We start from the raw sequence: 20,368 nt of genomic DNA, 5'->3' as shown, positions 1-20,368 counted from the left end.
GCATTACCATAAAGAAATATCTTAAAGTCCTCAACGTCAATCCTCGCAATTTATAATGCATCACAATAAGTGCGCGACCTTCTCCAAATCTATCTCCTATGATCTAGACAATTTAAAAAATCGACACTCTCAAGCACTGGTGGGCAATGGGGAAAATTGCAACAGTTTAGCAATGGCTGCAAATCACAATGCATCACTTTTGTGAAAGATCATCAAGAAAGTACCCTGAGTACCAGACAGGGGCGTAGGAAGCATTTGGAAGGTGGGGGCACAGGGGTATAGGGGCCCTTTAACCACACCCTTCATTATAAGAGCAACACCTAAGGATATGAAAACTTTCTTGAGCAATGAAAGTAAAATACAGACTGAACAGATGCATAATATTAGGAGCATAACTTTTCAGTAAATTAAAAGGTTTATCATCACGTTCCTGAGATATGAATTCATTCTTCTTTGGACAGACAATGATCTTTCTGCTTAAGCTTCTCTACAGGGTCTAATTATAATAGATAGTTATAATAGATGGCAAGCTTTAGCACATCTGGAAGTAGTATCTGCACAAACCATGCTGAATTTAAGTGCCCAGCAAAATTCAGTCATGCAAGATTTTTCGACTTTGGGCTAATCCCTCAAAAGTTCCATCGTTCTGCTTTGAAGCAAGATGGATGAATCAGGGCAACGCTAGAGGATTTGGTAGCCCTTCAGCAAAGTAAAAGAAGAGGGCCTCCTATCTCGTTTCCAGATAGAGGATAAGAACAAAGAAGCAAAAGAGCTTATATCTGAGAGTTCCTCCACTTCTCCACTCTTATCTTCTATTTCGCGCCCGAATTTATGCGCCCCATAGTTTAATTGCACAAGTTAGGCTATTTGGATCGAGGGAAAGGTATCATTTTGTTACGCTATAGCAGCGTGCGTGTCACACAGAATCAGTCAAAAGAGTAGTAAGTTGTTGATAAGAAAAATTCATTTTTACATTGCTGTTCTAAGAAGCCACGAAAAAAAGAGAAAAGGTCTAGAGTCTTTCTTGGTACCCCGAGTACCAAAAGGCCCGGAAAGCTGTTGGATTATTTAAGCACAAATGCTAGCTTGTAAAATACAATGTAATAAATAGTTAGATTGCAATGAACTAACGTTTCCAGTTGAACAAATTATGCCGATTGAAGTTCTAGAAGCTTTACATTAAAATAAGGTTAGACAATTTTCACTGAATCTTAATCAAATGTTCAAATATTTTTCAAGCAATAAAAAAGTAAACAAAGGAGCACTGCAAAATCAATCGACTATCAAAGACGACTGGGATGTTTCCTTTTTGATTGTGTCAAAATTAATACGAATTGTACAAGGTTTTGCTATGAAACGCTGTCTATTTAGAAAACCCGACAGACAAGTGCTAAAAGCCGAGAGCAAATTCTGCCAAGTGAATAGTTGAAAAAGTTACTCTTCGAAATGGTTGGGAGGGGGTTCGGCGGTGGCTTAAAGTAGTCCTTGAGTAGTGCCCGACTCACTTTTTTGTTATGGTATAATAGACAGTTAGCAGCTCCTCTATTCCATTCGTCCTAGTTGAGCTGACATTGAAACTGTTATCGTTGGGTAAATGACTTGCCTGTTAGCACGGGGCTGTTCAGCCAAATCAAACTTCGTTTGTAAAATATACAGGAATAAGTAGGCTTGGACTAGCAGACGGGTACGCGTGAAAAGTATAAAGATCCAAATATTTACTGATGCCAGATTAAGATTTTCTTTGTCAAAAATTTGTACACTAAAATCAAATTTTCAATGTCCAAAAACAGGTGCTATCAAATGACGTAGCTGCAAGAATGGGGGCAAAAAATGCAAATAGCCAATTTATTTTTCAAAGATCTCCGAATTACCACTTTAAAGCCGAATAACATACAAATTCTCTACTACAGGGTGCAAAATGACGATTTTATGTTCTGTCAAAAACAATGACATAACATGGAGCATGCTTATCAAAAGATGATCAACACCAAGCAATTATTTGAAAAAATTGCATTTCAAAGCGACCAAACCGCTGTAACAAGTCGTTATTCTTGCTTCAGTTTTGCAGCAGCTTTGCTTTTAATACCCACTGAAGCTAGTGATAAGTTTAGGCCTTTTTTCCTTTTTCTTACACGTCTTCAACCTGTCGATCGTCAATCAACCAATACAATTCTAAATAGCTAGCCTCTTTCACTTACATCTTCCCTCAAGAGAAAAATAGATACAAAAATTATCTTGAGTTTACTGAACAAACTTAGAGTAACAAAATGTGCTAATTTCTTCAAAAGATAAACATTATCATTAATTTACAAATATAAAAATCACAGATATGGCTTTACGCCATATATCAATGTCGAGCTATTTTCTGCACCTTTGACCTGAACAAGGCATAGACTTCGCTGCGTTTGTGCCAAAAGCAATGCATGTGGAAATCACAATCGGATTCGGGAAATAGATATGCCTTGCCATTTGCTTTTTGCTATAATTATAGACTGTACTTCAATAATTCTGTTTCACGAGAATCACATGATCAAGGCTTGAAATTGGTTCGAGTCTCATGTGAACTATCCGCTGGCCAGGATGAACAAATTTGATGACAATTCCTCAGGAATTCGACTCTCCATGACAACAATCCTAGAAGGCAAAACAGTAATTCAACAGGTTCAAGGCGACATAGGGACTAATGAACTCAATTAGAGGAGCCAAAAAACCGTTTTCAATGAATGTAACTAATTGTTAAAAATTCCCTCCAGTTCAGTTCCCTTCAAAAAGAAAACAAGGATAGTGGGTTGTATAATTTTCATGGCTTACCTATCAGAGCCAAGAAGACGATAAAGTCTGGTAGTGTCGTTGAACTGGCCAGTTGGCTGAAAGATTTCAAAATAGGAAGTGAGTTTTTGCGATTTAATGTACGAGCTAAAGATAAGCGGTTAATGCATACAAGAGAATGAAATTTGAAAAGTGGATCAAATCATTGTTCTTAAAACATTATGTAAAAACCAATATTGTATTTTCTTTCCTGATTATTTCTTCAGGAAATTGTTACAATATAGTCTTCAGGAATAAATTGAAACTATTCGCAACAACGAAAAATACAGTTTCATAAATTATATACTTACACGACCATCTAAAAGACTTTTCCCTTGGATTCCATATTTATGAAAAGTAAGCACACCTCCAGGAAGGCAGACTAAATCAAAGCAAATAAAAGATGAATTGTATCTTCAGGTTGGCAGAGAAGGATAAAAAATGAACGTTCCAAGCATTTTAATAAAAATTACTGTTTACCAGCTTATCAAAAGCGATTGTAATGAGAAAAGATACTTTTGAAAATCTGTTGCATCCCTGTTAACAAATGAGAAATAACCAGGGGAAATGATTAAAGATGAGGAATCGGAGGCCTAAGTCTAATGAGTTTTTATAAAAAACAAAAGGTAGCAGAATAAACACAACCAAAGGTGCTACATTGATCGGAGTCCATATTCACAATCATAAGGCGAATGTCTTCGTACAGATCAGGTGAGTGAGTCGAGGGGTGCAAGTCTACTAGTATGAGGCGAGCTCAAAACCTAGCAAGAAGCAAGACCGACCTAAGTCATCTATCGCTTTTTTCTGGCAAATCCACCTTGCTAATAAACACTTTAATCTCCTAGGTCAATCGCTGACAACCGATCATTTGCAACAAACAGAATCTCCTGATATTTCTTTAAGCACTTAATACCCATAGTTGTAACACTCACCTGTGCTCTCAACATCATTGTCAAATTCTAACTGTGTCACGTGACCCCTTATCAGTTTCTTCTGACCATCAACATTGACGAATACAACAGTTCCTTTAGAAATCAAGGGACTATTAAGAAAAATGTGGCATGCTCAAATAGAAACAACACAGAAAGCTTTGTGTGAGCTTTCAAATATGTAGTCCATGTACAGAAAATATAAAACTCAACCTCAAAGTTGCCTTCATGTTTATTTCAAGAAAGGCGGGGTTGAGGTCTTGGGATAAGAACATGGCGTTTGAATATTTTTAAAAAACGAACAAAAGGGGATTTTAAATAATATAGCAAAGAGTAATGATTGCAAATAGAAGTTTGATTACAAAACATGATAGAACTTACTTCCATATGATATCAAAATTACATCTCTTTCCAGCTGCGAGAATGTGGTTACATCTAGAGGCTTAGAGTCTGCATAAATAAAGCAAAACGTGTCACAAAAGACAAAAACATAATTGCAAAAAACACATAAACGAAAGGCTGCATTTAAAAGCAGCTATAACGAAAATTATCACTTCCACTTCACTGACAATAATCCGATGCACTTACCTTCATGAAGAAACCAATTCGAAGCAGCCTTCAAATCTACTTTATCAAAGAAAAATGAGCCATCTTTCCTGCAAAATATAAAAAGTTAGCCTGTTAAGAGCAGTTACAAAAATGCAAAATCATTTACATGAATAATCAGGAAAACATATCCACAACTTTTAAATCTAAAAAGTAAAAATACACAATTGCGCAAGTGAAAAAAGGTTCATCTTAACAATGAAGTTAATAAATTGGATCTTCTGAAAAAATTATACGAGACCACAGCAAACTGACGACTGAATGTGTTTGATGATGCTATAAATTTGTACAAAATTACGGTTCAGTACATTAGAAATAACTTCAACAACTCTAAAAAGAATCGAAATGCAACCTCTGCAATGCTGTTTCAACATCACCCTCATATAAGGAGGGCTACAGAACGCAAGCCAGTGTACAAGGCCAACGAAAAAGAAAGAGGCGGATGAAGGCAAACTGCCAGTAGGTATACAAAATAGGGATTACCTCAAATAAACTCCTAGACAAACAAGGGGGTATTCAGATCCCTTGATCACGATTGCTTCAAACAAATTCAGACTGTCTGGGAGATTGCATGGAAAATTCTGGAAAACAGAAGAAATTGAGTTATTTGAAGTAATGTTTATTCCTAACTCTTAATGAATACAACTAAAATTAAATTGCTATGTGTGTAACCAAACACAACAATATATGGTCTATTTATGGACAAGTAGGAGATAACAAATCTAGTGTAACAGTTTTATGCTGTAAATCTACGCATTCTGTATCTTTCAGACAATTACGTTCCACGAAAATTGACATTTTTTAAAACGAAGAAGAAATTCACCTACTTCAATAACTTAAAAATTGAAATCAAACTAATCATATTTGTATTGACGCAATGAGGGTTCGAACAAAAATGACAAATAAAAACAGGTTATATTTATATATGGTAGCAGACGAACCTTAACAGTCATAAATTTCTGCAAAGGCTCGTACCACTGCAACAGCAACACACTGTTGACGAGCGCAGCACACATGTAAATCTGGTTGTTGTATGGGTTGTGAACTAAAATTGGAAACAGACAAAAGATGCGTCTCTAAAAATGCATAGAGGTAAAAATCCGTCAACATGGCAAGTGGAGTTTTAATTTCGATATCAGTAGTTTCTTTCTTCTAGTCCATATTTAAACCACACCATTGCAACACCGCTTTGTCTAATTCCATTCTCGCGTCCCGCTTGACTAGTCTCATTTATAAGAATCGTTTAGTACCCAAAGCAATCTACCTTCTTTCACGCACTTTGTTGGCGAATAAGAAATCTTTGCTAATGGGATTGTTCTATCAATCGATTTGTCAAAGAAAGTAAACAAACTAGAAAGGAGGGTAATTCGTACCAACGCAGCATTTGCGTACACCTTGAGTTCCAGTAACTTTGCTTGTCATTGGGATTTCCCTGAAGAAATAAAAAAGCATCTTGAAAAGTGAATACAGTTACGATTTCTATACTGCCAATCGAGAGACATAAAAGAGATTGTTGTGTCGCTATCGACTTGGGCAATGAAAGAGTTGCAGTTTGTGCTAAGGTGAAAATTAGCTTTTAAAGGTAGAAAGGTTAACACTAGATCATCAAAAAATTTTTTATTTGTCTTGATTAAATATAAAGCTATATCAATAATAAATTGATTCTGAAAACTTCCAGCTCATTGGCAACTCTAATGGTGAAAAGCAAAGGAGCTAATGGCTTGCGTTCTCTTACATGTTACTTACCTTGGCTGCGGTACATATTGTTCCCCTGAAGATGCAGCAAAAAGAGCCATCAAATTATGCATATAGATGCTTGGAGGCGAACCTGTAGGATGAAAAATAAGGACAAATGAAAATCCTGTGTTTCAATGTGAATCTTAGAGCTAAGAGAGTACAGATAAGCAACAGGAGACTCTTTTCGGGGACAACGATTTTGACAAGGCACATGACATACCTACGTCACTGATACACGACATTGGTATCTTTCTAGTCGTCGATTAATAATCTCATTTAAGGGCTTAATGACAATCAGACCCCGTTTACGGATAAAAGCGTTTACACTGCACCACAAAACTATCCTAACTAAATTAATCCACTTTCCTAGGTGAACTAATTTTGTTCGAATAGCCGCTCTCAAATTTGTGCGGACAGTGTGGGTCTAGTGTAAACGCGACGCCTATCTGAACTAATTTTGATGAGGGTAAAATTTATCCGCATAGGATAAATTTATCGCACATAGGAGTCGCACTGGCAAAATCGGAAATCGGTGGTATATCCTTGGATCCAAAGAGAGAAAGAAAGGCGCCTTCTGAAATGTTGCTCTTGAACCGAGCGGGTGGAATTATTTTGGAGATGATGAAAAGAAACATATTTAGTTTTTCTCTGAACCTTTGGTTATATAAACAAATAAATCAATTTATTAGACACATGTAGACAATGCGATATTCAAACTTTTCCTTTGAAATAGAGAAATAACTTGTATTGTGTGGGTAAAATTTCCTTTAGTGAGTTTACTGGGTAAATACTGGAGCAGAAGCCCTTCTCAGACAAATACTTTTGCGAATACGTAACGACAACCAGTAGCATCACAGCATTATCTAATTCTAAAAGATGAATATCATTTGCTTGTTCCTATTAAAGTTTACATAAAGTTTATATCAAAGAGAATTTATCAAAATCTATCTCTCCTTGAACAGTGTGAGCTATTTACAACAAACCTGATATAGAGACCAAGATATTCTTGATGACGTACAACCAGGTGCATGGCTGTAAATAAACCTTGAAAGGAAAGATTTATGGCATTAACTTATTCAGGATACTAGGATGACGTTAAAGCATGCTTGTGTAGGTTTTCTGCATTTGGTTTTGCATTTGCAATCGGGGAGAGGGGGAGGCAATATTAACCCCAATTTTGCTATCATAATTCGTTATAAAGAGGGTAAGAGGGAAAATTTTGCTGTCGAAGAGGGTAAAAACAAAAATCAACAAGGACATTTGCCTGAAAAGATGGTAGCGGCATGTCGATAGGAGGATGCTGTCAATGTTAAGTCGTTTAATCGGATTCAGATTACGGAACAATTCATGCAGTGTGATCAGACAAAAACACATGTATTAGTATGAAAAGAAAGTTAGCGTCACTACTCACTTGAACCATTTCGACGTTTGATGTATCATCAAGATTAAGGCTGTATATTCCCTCGCTGGATGCAAAGAGAAGGAAGTGATCTGCAGGGTAGATATTCAATGATCACAACAAAAATAGACATTGAAATAAAAGCGAATCTGCAAATTATCTAAAGAATAGGACGAAATAATTGGTGATGCAATCATTTTAGCCACCAGTTTCCTGAATAAAGTGGGAAGGAAAGCATTGTGCAGATGTAACTTGTTGAGAAGAAATCCATTAGACAGTCATACATACTTCGATTTTCTGGATGTGTCCAGCTACTAGCACAGTGAATGGTCAACGGGCACTCATTAAACACCTTCGTAAAGCAGTTTCGCTAAAATATTAAAAAAATAAACAATAAATACAAATGGTTCCTTTAAATGTAAATATATATTAAATTTGGAACGAGCTCTGAAAAAAACCCTTCTTGTGTCAATGGAGGGGTTTATCAGCCCTCTATTGTTTACACCCGGCAACTCTACAAACAAAACAAAGAACTCTTCTAATAATTTAACTTAGGTCGATTTCATGGAAATAAAAGCTAATCCATGTCAAAGTTTCCAAACTGCACGATAAAAGTTGCAAAGGATACTTACTGGAGTGTTATTGATAAAAGCTTGTGAGCCAGGCTAAAAGATAGAATAAACAATTTAGTTTATGATACAAGAACAAAGCTCGTCGAAGAAATTCAGTAAACCATTTAGAATTTGCTTCTTCGCACGTTCGAAATTGCAGATAAACTCGATACAGATTAGCATTACAGAGATAACATAACATTACAGTCGACCATCTGGTGAAAAACAAAGAAATTATATGGGAAAAAGAAATGGTGGCCACTGCGAAGTAGCTTCGAAGGTACATACCCTCGCGGAGGGCTTTCTTGGCGGAAGTGGAGGTGGGTCTTCTTCACTGTCTTCACCACGTGGTCTTGGAGGGACGGGGGGAGCGTGAAACTCAGGGCTACCTCTATCTCGTGTAATGGTCTACAATAAACGTTGAATGGATGTTAAATAACACAAAACTTTCTGTTTTGCTTTCATGGAAATCATGATATCAAGAGTGTCATGGAAATTGCTTAAACACAATAGACTTCATTTTACATGATGATCTTAATATAGTTACCAAGATTAGAATGAAAAGAAATATTTTCTAAAATTGAGTAAAAAAGGATATTTTTGGGGCGTACTTTTGGCGGTATTGGAGGTGCGGCATCATTAGGCAATGGTTGCATTGGTCTCAAAGCTGCTTTGATTGTGCTGCCTTCTTGAGAATTATCGCTGAAAATTTGCAAATGCATTGGGTAAGATCACAAAAGACAGTCTCGAAGACTTGATTAGAATAAACGTCAAGAGATACCTTTTACTTGTCAAATGGTCCTGTATAAAATTTCATTTTGGGTAGACAGAAAGGTATTCAGATAGAAATAGTTTAATAACAGTTTTTATGGGATGTTGGTCTATGAAACATTAATAGAATTTTGGATTAATCGAGGAATCTATAGTTTCCAGTTACTTACTTTTGGCTTGGATGTTTCACCACTAATGTTCCTGCGTCGTCACTGAAAGGAGAAAATAACTAGATCATGGTCCACGATTAAAATGATAGCTTTTGATGAATAAAAATAAGTTTGTACAGAAATAGAGAAATAGAAAGGCCATGCACTTACATCTTAGATTGCCTTCTGAATGTTCCCTAAAAGAAAACAAAAACATTAAAATGCTAAGTTTTAGCCAATAACAATTTTTTGCTACGAAGCTAAATGCAAAGAAGTCTGCAAAAACATTCACGTGGCTGATGGAAAGAGAGAAATGCTGAAATATGATATGGAGAAAAATAATTAAAAGAAAGGTTCTTACATGAAGTATTACACTGGGCATTGCGGAATAAAAAATAAGCAATAATATAAGAGGTTTGGAAAAGAGTTAAGACTGATAACTTACGTCTTCTCTTGGATCAACTTCCTTTTTAATTGGTGATGGGTTTTCTGGCACTAAAATAAACGGTTAATAGCTCAAAACAAACGAACATGAAATCTTAAATTGAGATCTAGAAAAATGTAAAAATAAGCAAAGGAATGACATGATTGCTATTGGATTACACTATAAAAATATTATATATTTTTAGCAATTAGAAGTTCACTTATATCGATAATGGATTCAACAAAACAAAAATTCCAATAGATAGTAAAACACGACTCACTGTCAACGTTTGCAGCTTCAGCCCTATCTTTCATTTTTTTATTTTTCTTTGACTTAATTCTCTTCACTGTTTTTTCCGACTAGATAGATAGAAAGATGCTTAAAAGATTCAAACAGACATCAAACTATGGAACAAGACAATGAACAATTGAGAGAATTCCACATCAAATTTTGACAAATTTCAGCTACACCTGCATTCGACCATATCTTAAAAAGTCGAAATTTAATTCATCTTCAAATAAACTTTCTTCCGTGTTAATCAACTTGAGAAATAGACGGGAAAAAATACTCATTTTTCTTTTTTATTCTCAGGTAATTCTTTATTGTTTTCAAATAAATGGGTCTTGATCCTTCAGCAAAGGGGCCCTCCGCAAAATGCAAGAAACCTTTTTCCCAATTTTCAGAGGCAAATGTAAATCATCACTGGTATCAGAGAAAGCGCTGGATGGGTGGTCGGCAAGATAATAAGTTGCCGACTAAAAATGAAGCCCAAAAAACCAATGTTTTTGCTTCCATGTCAACCAGCTCCTCGATTGTTTTCCGGCTAAAATCATTTAAGAACTGGTCAAACAGGTGCATCATAGATACTTTTAGTTAAAACTCGCTGCTAGACCACAAGTACCTTTTCTTGTTCCTTTTGCTCAACAGACTCAGGTTCTGGTTCACCACTGTATCTAAACTGCTTTTTCTCTTTTAGCTGCGCATGCCTCGATAATAACTCAACGACAAATTTTCTACCGCCAGCACCCAAACTGCAGAAGTTATGCTGGAAAGCAAAAAAACAAATACCAAAAACTACGCGAAAGGAAGTTCAGAGATTTCCCTTATTGTTAACAACAAACAGAAGTTTTAACACTAGAGTCAGCAATTTCGCTTTCAAATGTTGAGTTTTTTAATAGTCTCTACCAGAGACAACTCGATAAATGCATCATTGACTTCGATGCGACCTAAATATCAGATCAAGGCTCTATTCTAGTAGCTTCAATCTTATTCTTTTCCTTTAAAATACGTTTTTGCCAGGCATTTTGCACAACTTATATATAAACCAAGATTTTTTAATTCTCAAAAGGGGAGAATAACTGAAATGGAAAAAAGAACGATTTTTGCAAAATACCTGCAATAGTTTATCAGCTGGTGGTCTCTTCTTTGGGTTCTTTGTCAGTGTTTGCTTAATGAAGTCCCTCATATCAGAGGACCTAAAAAAATGAAGTCACAGCGATGCAAAGCGACAATTCAGATTTACATGGTAATATATGCTCATAACTCTTATGTCCAGAAAGGGTTATCGCTCAGAAAATATACAAGTAGCCCAGAAATGCTATTTTCTCTGAAGGGGTGGAAGGAAAATTGCGCTTTGTATAGAAAAACACACTATCTATAATGGAGTTTCTCAGCTTTGGGATCATGATATAGTTGCTCGGATTAGAAAAACAATGGCAAAAAGCAGACTAAATATGAAATGTTATCATTGATGTCATGCCAACAAACACTTGACAGGGATTTTCCACGAAAGATGATTGGAAAAGGATTGAAGGCTCCCTCTTAATCTAAAAGGTGAATGGCATGCTCATTTTCAGTCCACCGTTAATGCTAATCCTCATATTCACAACGTTAACAAAAACTTTGTTTTATGAGGGTTGAGCCTTCCAATATGAGTTAAGAGTATATTATAAGGATGAAATTGTTATGAAAATGGACTAACCATTTATTCTTCTCTTTGACATTGGGTGGTGTATAGTTTCGTTTTGATATCAAATAAAGAGCTCTACAACAAATAAATTATTACTGGTGCCACATCTAAGATAATGTGAAACAGATGCCATAATAAACGGGGGTATGAAGCAAAAGTTCCACAAACAATTTATAACATTGTTGCTTGAATCACGATCTATTTTGAAATGTCAGACTTGCTATGTCTCCACTTAAAGCCAATATTTCAGCTACTAATGTTAAAATGAAAGAACTATTTGTCACTTTTATGCTATTTATTTGTCTAATTTGGACTAATTTATTTGTCAACATTAATCTTATGCCAATAACTATTAGAAATAAACTAACAATTAGAAAAATTAATAATAGTACAAAAACCTCATGCAGAAATATTTTCAATTTACATGTATTGCTGACATATGCTGACAAAGTTCAAGTGAAAAAATAATGAGGAATGTGTTTTTGAATACCCCAAAAGACTTGGCTGTAAAGCTATACCCACTGAACTTATGCCCCCCTACAAGATTTGTTATTTAGTAATGACAACAACCTCATTGGATGCAGATCAAACAGAGGTGGCTGAAGCTCCGCTAACTCGATAGCTGTTATTCCCACTGCCCAAATGTCGCACTAAAACAGAAATGAAATTGTTGCAATATTCAATAATGAATGCCATTTTCAAAGTTTATTTTACAATATATTTGCTGAAATATGCAATAAGTAAAAAGTTACCTGGTGATCATATCCTCCAGTTCTTTCAACAGCAGCAACCTCGGGTGCCATCCTGAAATTTGTAATAAAACAGCATAAAAGTAACCTTCACTAAATACAGTAATTAAAATGTAGCGACAAAGTTCATCTGGTGTGAAGAAAGATACCTTAACATCTCAATTTCATTACATGGAAGGACTTTGCCCCTTCAGGAAAACCCTCTTAACACAGACTTTAACAATTACAGCCATCCACTGTACCTTTTACATAGGTCTTTATTCAGTATCTTGCACTGGAGAGTTATTTTTATGTTTCTGAAGTCTTCCTACAAGCATGTTATTTTTTCAAAGATGTTTGTTAAAATTTTGTCCAATATGTTCAAGATTTATCTACATAGATTCAAAAACTGTTAGATGGAAAAACGATCGGGCTTTACCAATAATCCGAAACATGTCACCATTATAGTTTTTTGCACAATTTGGGTTTTCCAGTAAATGCTGCCCTCTTTTGGGTTGTAGGATAGAAACGCAATCCTTTTGAATGGATGGAAGGGCCTTTTTGGTACCGTAAACAAGTTTTAGAATTTATCTACATGAGCATGAAAAAACTGCTATTGTGTAAACAGAAAGAATTCGTTTTCACCATAGGACTCCATTGGTAGCATTTTCAAAAGGCAAATGGCACTGATTGGGCAACCTCAATAGTAATGTGCTCACGTTTCTGATTGGCCTTTTTCGATCCACAACTGGCTATATATATTTCCTAGCTTAGTGTTTTGATCTATGTTCTGACGTTTTATATTCTGAAGAGTGCCAGGAAGAAAGCTTAAGTAAGTCTGACTGTATACTTTTTTCAAAGCCATTTTCAAATTTTGTACCACGAAAAGTTTGTGTGCAAGATTCTTCAAACTATTCTTCATTCTCCTGAAACGGAATCTCACTTGCCATTTCTTGAGACAATTAGAAGATCTCAGATATAAACAGTAATAAGTTCCATTATATAATAAGCAACATACCAGTATGGGGTTCCTATAAACGAGTTTCGTTTATTGAGGGTAGCAGTGATCTGTGCTGAGACTCCAAAATCAGCTAAAAGGATGCACCAAAAAGTTAATGATATATGTTCAGAAAGATCTCTATAAAGGAGAGTCACAGTATATAGAGAAAAAACTCCTTGTACAACGTCTTAGTCCTAACAAAGATCGTTATTTTAAATAGTATTTCTCAAAGCTGTAGCAAAGGGTCAAGAATACCAACCTAGTTTGATGTTGCCATCATCTGTGACCAATATATTGGCCCCTTTGATATCTCTATGAATTTTACCACTTCCATGTAAATATGATAAACCCTAGAAGATTAAAAGTTACAAATTTTATCAATGATGCTAGATCTAGAATAATCTTTAGAACTCTCCAGGAAATTATGATTAAGAAAAGCAAATGATAACTGCAAATGATAACTTGACAACATGTTCTCTTAATAATAGTGTGATAGTTAGTACTCTTTTCTAAATTTCTGGAAACTTTTAACTCATAGTGACAAAATCCAAGTGATATAATTGAAGATCTCAGCTTTTTACTATACACAAAAGGGGCAATATGTTCTGGACATTGTATAATGTACTGTCTATCTATCAATGATGAATATATTCTGTAACATGCTCCCTATATCCAATTCTGTCATACATTATCAATAAATAACTCTTGAATATACTTTATCTACCCATTATTGAGACACAAGAATCAAATTAACACAACAACATGCAAGGTTAGTTTACCTTTAGCATTTCTGTACATGTAAATGCAATCTGTTTTTCAGCAAGGGGGCCAGTGACTGCAAAGATTAAAACATTTATTTAAAATGTAAAGACGACATTATGCATAAATAACACTCAAACATGTTTATAAATTTCATATAAATTATCTTTATTAAAAGGAAAATTCACCATGGTAAATATCTTGCAAAGAGCCACCACCACAGAACTCCATTGCAATCCATAACTTGTCTCGCCTGAAAGGTACAAAATTAGAGAAATAAAGGTAAATGAAGTTTGCGAAATCAGCAAAATTATTTCTCTTGTGGGAAAACTCTTAAGTTATTCGAGGGGGGCTTATACAAGGGGGGGGCTTATAAAATTATAGTAGACATCAAGATAACATTATTAAAAGACTTTGTACATTTTAGTTTGACTTCCTTCATTAACATTTCATTAATTGTTACCAAAAGTATGAAGATTTTTGTTAATTCAATAAAACACCAAAGGAAACTTCAGATGGCAACAATCAACAAATCCAGGGGGCCAATTGAAGGATTTAGGGTAGCAGTGGAGGCTTATTCGAGGGGGGGGGGCTTATAAAATTGACAATTTGTAGTTGTAGGGTGGGGGCCTATTCGAGGGTGGGCTTATTCAAGGGGCGAGAGATTTGAGGATTTTTGGTATATTATTGCTAAAATGGTTATTGCTTCATTTAAAAACATAAACACAATATAACATGATATGTGGTGTTAAAGGCTAGGGTCTTTCTGTTGCTCTTCAATAAAATGTTCCATCAAGAGCAACCTCCATTTTTAGCATCGATTTGCATCATCAGGAAAATGAACATACCTTAAGTAACTTCCAAGATATTGCACAATGTTGTGATGTTTGCAATCTTGCATCAGAACAATTTCTTGCTGAATGATGTCAAAATCATCCCCTAAAAAACCAATTGTATTTATTAAGCATTCACAAGCACAGTGGCAAAAATAAAGGAAAACTGCATGGATTTTGTCACATTGGATTTCGTTATTATTCCCCTTAAGCAAAAAAATCAAGAAAACATTGATGCATGCAAAACTAATCAAAGCGATATGGAAGTACAGTGGAACGTCTTATAGTGGACACTTTTAGGGACCAAGCTTAGTGGCTGTTGTTTTGGAGGTGACGGCTTTAGGTTTTTTTATATATATATTCTTTTTAGCAAAAAATCTATTCAGAAGAGGGGGATGGCATGTATACACTTGTTTTACTTACATGTAGTACAAAGTCATGATTTAGGATATTATAGAAATAAATTGTAGGGGTGGATTAGGACTTGAAATATCTGTGATGTGGCAAACAAGGGGACATGAGAAAGCTGGAAAAAGCTAATGATTTTTTAAAAAAACATAAATAATTTTTAAATAGAAACAAATTTTATTGTATTTTTCTTTCATTTCTTTGCAAAAGGTAACCTGCTTGGCTGTTAATGGAGGTAAAAAAGGCACTGGGCACTCCCAAGTGGTCGTTTGGCCATTCATTGGAGGTGGCTGCTATGTGGAGGATTTTTTATGAGAGCTTGACCAAAAATTGGGCAGGTGCTTTCTCAACTGGCTGAAGATCTGGAGGTGGCTGTTGCACAAGACATAAATCATTCTGGTGAAATTGTAGAAAAAAAATAAAATATATTCATTTATGTCACTTGGAAATTGCTGTCGGGTGAAGCACATAGATTTGCTGCAATCTAAGAGATGTAGATGTAGGTTTAGCTATAGCAGAAATATGACTTCAATAGCTTGAATTGGATGCTATAGAAAGGTCTAGTTGTAGAAGGGAAATAAAGCCATAAAAGTCAGTGTAATTCATGAAAAGAGAAGGTTCCTTGTAACAAAACATCTCGATTTCGAACTACCCGAGGTGGCAAAAATTTTTCAAATATGAGTGATTCCAGTTCGCTGGAAAATGCACTCTTTGAAGCAATTTCGCCTATGCAACATGACTGGATGGGTTTTCTTAAGATTGGGACAAAATCTCTCACATCCTGTTATTGGGACAAAGTCCTGACATGGAGAGTTATTGGGACGGCTTGGAGTTGTGAATGAAAAAGAAGTCAAATAACTGAATTTTCATCACGTTTTGGGCAAGGTACATTGACATTAATGCTGAAATTGCTTCTAGCGAAAACCGTAAGGGAGGTAAAGTACAGTAGTTTCTTGTGCTTCAGCGTTTTGTGCTTTCTGGGTGAACATTTCAAAATCTGTTTCAATGTTTTTGTCGAACATATCATGGTTATCATCCATTTTTTGCTTTATCTGTCAGCAGATTGGACCATTCCATCCTCTCTAACTGGTCCAAAGATTTTAAATATTTTCTTTCTGTTTGCCCTTTTCTATGAAATTTTGGCGATTTTTGCTATATAATTAAAAAGGTCTCCAATAACGTTCACCTTTCTGATGTTTTCTTATGTGTTGTTTTTTAGTATTTGAAGCCTTGTATAAACTATGTTTATTTATTTTAAGTCTAGAATGATCTTCAAGGAAAGCATGATTGCAAAAACTCTGCTCTTTCATTTCCATTCATAAAATAAGTGGTAATGTAAGAGGTTGTATATTGTATATAGTTTTTGGCAAAGACATTTGATAATTTCACATAGCTTGATAGATGTATAAGATTGTCAAGAGCATCCTTTTTTTCTTTTGTGAAGTTAGGGTGCCACGTATCTTCTTACAAGATGGAATCATCCATATCAATTCTTGAAGCTTGCATACCTTAAGGTCTTGCATTTGCACACTGATAAGAAACTTATGCAAGAGAAACCCTATAATACCATATTAAACTTCTGAAATATTCTTGGGGCCCTATTTGTTTGTGGGCTCCCAGGGCCCAGTGGGCAGTGCAGTTCTGGTCTCTACCCCACTATTCAATGATTATCAGATAATCAGTCAGAAGTGAGGCTGAGACATTTCTTTACAAATGAATTTTCATAAAAATTGTTTTGTAAATAAAGGGAGCATAAAGAGTTCAGGTAAGGAATAAGGGGCAGTACTTGATAACTATCCATGGTATACTTACAGAACTGTTTGATTTAAAAAAATTAATAGGAGAAGCTCTTGAGGATTTTGCAGGTTGAGGATTCGATTGTTGACATTGATACAGTCGTATGGGGATAATTAGAAAGTTGTTATCCTTGATCATGAAGATTCAAATTTGACACTGATCCATACAAAGAAGTTTGCCTTAGCTGAGGCAGTGCTAGAAGATGATCCATTGTGGATTATCAAAAAAGGAAAGTAAGGGTCACACCAATTTTGGGAGACAACTTTTGCCACAGATACAAAAGAGTGAGAAAATGAATTTGGTTAGTGATCTAACTGTTGATGATGCCCCCGACAAAATTGGCTTTGACATGGTTGAATGTTGTGGTGAAAAAGTTGTGAATGAGGACCTAGGAAGCTCAATATTGAGATCAATGACTGAAGCAAGGAAAATGGTTTTCTGTTCCATTTTGCCTAAAGTGTCAATCTCTGTGGTGTGAATAAGCTGCAGAAGGAAATAATGATGCAACAAAATGGAAATGGATACACATATAAAATAGCATGTTGTAAAATTAATTCATGTAATTATAAGGCAATAGACAAATATATGTAAGCTATTCGTAAGAGTTTGCATTTGTACTGGAATGGGCTTTATTCTCAGAATGAAACATGGTAAAATGAGCATTCTTGGAATACACCTACCTGCATCAATGTGAACAATTTTTACAGCTGCCATGGAGCCGGTGGCTTTCACTCTTGCCTCAATTAAAAAAATTGGAATTAAAACTGTCATAAGATAAATTTGACCCTCACAATAAACAAATTTTCCAATAAAATGTTCACTCAACCAAAAATGCATCTCAATGTTTTGCTGTAGAATCAAATTGAAATTATGACTTCTAACATTAAACTATTGTTTAACCAAACAGGGAACTTTTAGACCACCATTACATGAGACAAGAAGAAAAACTTGTACCAGAATGAGTTCATTTAATCTCAATACTGAATTTAACACCAAAGCAAACATTTGAGTACATGATAGAAAACAATATAATTACTGTAAAAGTGCTATTTATGCTAGGGGCTTATTAATTCTGAAGGTTCCAGAGGGGTCTAAAACATCTTAGTGAAGAGGACAGATTATTAAAAATTTGAGATGAAAGTGACATCAATATTTTTTGAATGTTTCTTCTGCTATAAATCTATGTAAAAAACCTACAAAAAACTAGTTGCTTCTAAAGTTTTTTTGAAATGGTTATGAGAATGTTTCAGTGAGGACATACCGTTCCTGCTTTAATGCCATGTATAAATTATATGAGCTATTTTTTTATATATTTAATCAATTTAACTCCACTTAGCAACTATATTTTACATAATCTATTTTTAGATTTCGGCCAATTGTCCCTTTATAAAAGTAGGTAAAACCATGCCAAAAGGTGCTGCTTGTCAGTAATACTGAGAAAAAGGTATTCTTAGCTTGAGGTTACTGTGTGAAAAACAGTTTTTGGTGTACCTTCGGTGTGTTCCTTCTGGGGTTCTCTTTCATTTCATTTCATGTTTCTAACAAACAAAAAGAACATACGATACCTTGTACACTTCTCCATAAGTACCACTACCAATCTTTTGAATGAGCTCAAAGTCATTCTCAGGATTCCTATGAAGAATGTTTGCTCTAGAATGTGCAGCACTCATTTTGCCTCAAATGCTGAAGGTACTTTTCATTTAATAATGATTCTTCCAGGGCCTTCAAGTTTCTCAGGAGTAATAAGGCAAACAATTCAATGTACAAAATCTTGTAACTGCCACTAACCAACCTCCATATTCAGCGAAAAAACTTGCTAAATCAGTCGGTCTGTGATTTCATGCAGTAGGAGAAAAGATCTTCGGAGTTTAGTCGCAGTAAAGGCCACTCAAGGAAGTTGTGAACAGTCAGAATTACTCGTCACAGGGAATCGAGGAATGAATCAAACCGCACCACATAATGGGCTTGGTTCCCAAACAATTGATTAAAGCGGAAATATGTCTACACCGGGGGCAGTGCATGAATCAATTATAGTTACAGAAAATCAACACACAAAATAAAAGTTCTTTTCAAAAGCAAAGTATATAATCCTCGTTTTTATTCTCCAAAACTTTTTCATGACTATCTAAGCCAAAATCAGGGCGTGTTCACAGGCACCGCGGTAAGGGGCTGGGGGGCTATAGCCCCAAAATTTTGGCAACAATGCAAAAATTTACCAACGAATCACCAGTCAAACCACATTTTATTTTATTTAACCCCTCTCACCCTGCAAATACTTTAGGCGCCCCCTGCATGTGAGCTCAGTAGCCACCAACCCTTTACTTTTTCCCTTGTATTTCAACCCAACCAATTTTTGTCAAACGGCTGTACATGCAATGGCCAATCGTATTTCATCAGCGGAGCCCTCAATATTGAGGTTGCTGATTAACCTATGTAAATGTCACCTTTTTTTAGACCCCTCACTTTTCTCAACGCTTTGTGGTGCCTGTACCACAACACCCATGTCCTTCACCATTTTGAAATTGCAGAAGAAAATCGCTTAGTTCAGCATTTTGACAATATTGCGATTTGGAAAACTAACCAACCTTCCCCATGCTTAAGAAGCATAACTTCCAGTTTGTGAGGGATTCTTCACACCATAGTCCTTTGCTGCAGCTCAGTTTGCTTTAAAGGTAAATGACCAATGGGATGATAAACTTTGTTCTAATCAAGTGTAACGTTTTTGGATTTATGTTCTTCAGTAATTATTATCATTATGTTAAGCTAGATTCTTTGATTTCTTTGTCGCGCTGTTGTGTTATTCAAGGCATTCAAAGTTTGGACATGGTTATTGCAGCAAATGTTTCGCGTCTTCATTTTGCAAGATTTTTAGCTTCTTCATAGCATAGGAAAGTCTGCAGTGTCTTCTTGCAGAATTTGTACTGTGCTTTCAGTAGACAAAATTTTGCATTTTTCAGAATGTATGACAAATCTTGAATTTTTCGGAATTTATTTAATACGTTGTGCAACAGAAATTCTGAAATGAACAGGGCAGAGTTCAAGTTTTTTGGTAAAGCAAAACGACTAACTAAAACAGAGAAATAAAAAAATAGAAAAAAAAATAAAAAAGTAAAATAAAATAGAAAAAGAAGAGGAAAACCGAAATAAGTAGGATATCGATTGCAGAGACTCTTGAAATCGAAAACAAGATCTTAAATGAAAAATATCATGAAATGTATCTTGATCGAGCATTAAACTTGGCAATTCTCTTCGACTAAATTCGTAACAAGGCCAATGCCTGGAGGGCCAAAGCTACTTGGATGAATTATTGTGTCCATTGACTTTTCTTACTACTCTTTTGTGAACAGCATTTATTCATTTGCTTATTTCTCGGCTTCAAAACTTTCAGACAATTGAGCAGTATTCAAAAAGGTAGTAATAAACATCAAAATTAATATTTC

The 20,368-nt window shown here is 35.3% G+C and overlaps 1 protein-coding gene across 1 annotated transcript; it reads right to left on the bottom strand.

Annotated features, from left to right (window-relative positions):
• Positions 1-1,831: 1,831 nt before the first annotated feature.
• LOC135681329 (mitogen-activated protein kinase kinase kinase kinase 5) lies at positions 1,832-18,852 on the bottom strand. The gene is made up of 32 exons (XM_065195749.2): positions 18,494-18,852; positions 17,609-17,666; positions 14,739-14,829; positions 14,079-14,143; positions 13,911-13,966; positions 13,391-13,481; positions 13,150-13,222; positions 12,156-12,207; positions 11,974-12,053; positions 11,416-11,478; positions 10,828-10,909; positions 10,336-10,479; positions 9,715-9,793; positions 9,456-9,505; positions 9,182-9,207; positions 9,032-9,073; positions 8,702-8,792; positions 8,379-8,498; positions 8,112-8,144; positions 7,768-7,849; positions 7,492-7,571; positions 7,064-7,124; positions 6,090-6,171; positions 5,717-5,775; positions 5,285-5,388; positions 4,827-4,924; positions 4,326-4,393; positions 4,119-4,187; positions 3,741-3,833; positions 3,120-3,190; positions 2,812-2,867; positions 1,832-2,634 (listed from the first exon to the last, which is right to left on the bottom strand). Exons 1-32 carry the CDS (start codon positions 18,596-18,598, stop codon positions 2,565-2,567), a joined length of 2,394 nt encoding a protein of 797 aa, XP_065051821.2. The 5' UTR covers positions 18,599-18,852; the 3' UTR covers positions 1,832-2,564.
• Between the last annotated feature and the right edge of the window lie 1,516 nt (positions 18,853-20,368).

The sequence above is a fragment of the Rhopilema esculentum genome, chromosome 12, assembly GCF_057945365.1.
Source record: "Rhopilema esculentum isolate cy_ngs chromosome 12, ASM5794536v1, whole genome shotgun sequence".
Lineage (NCBI taxonomy): Eukaryota > Metazoa > Cnidaria > Scyphozoa > Rhizostomeae > Rhizostomatidae > Rhopilema > Rhopilema esculentum.
Note: the sequence above shows the minus strand (reverse complement) of the source record. Positions and strands in the feature narration are given on the sequence as shown.

Coding starts and splice junctions, on each gene's coding strand:
- LOC135681329 (XM_065195749.2), bottom strand. CDS start 18,598: ATGAGTGCTGCACATTCTAGAGCAAACATTCTTCATAGGAATCCTGAG. Junction 13,967..14,078: donor TTTGCAAGATATTTACCATG/GTGAATTTTCCT, acceptor TAATCTTTGCAG/TCACTGGCCCCCTTGCTGAA. Junction 8,793..9,031: donor GTGAAACATCCAAGCCAAAA/GTAAGTAACTGG, acceptor GCAAATTTTCAG/CGATAATTCTCAAGAAGGCA.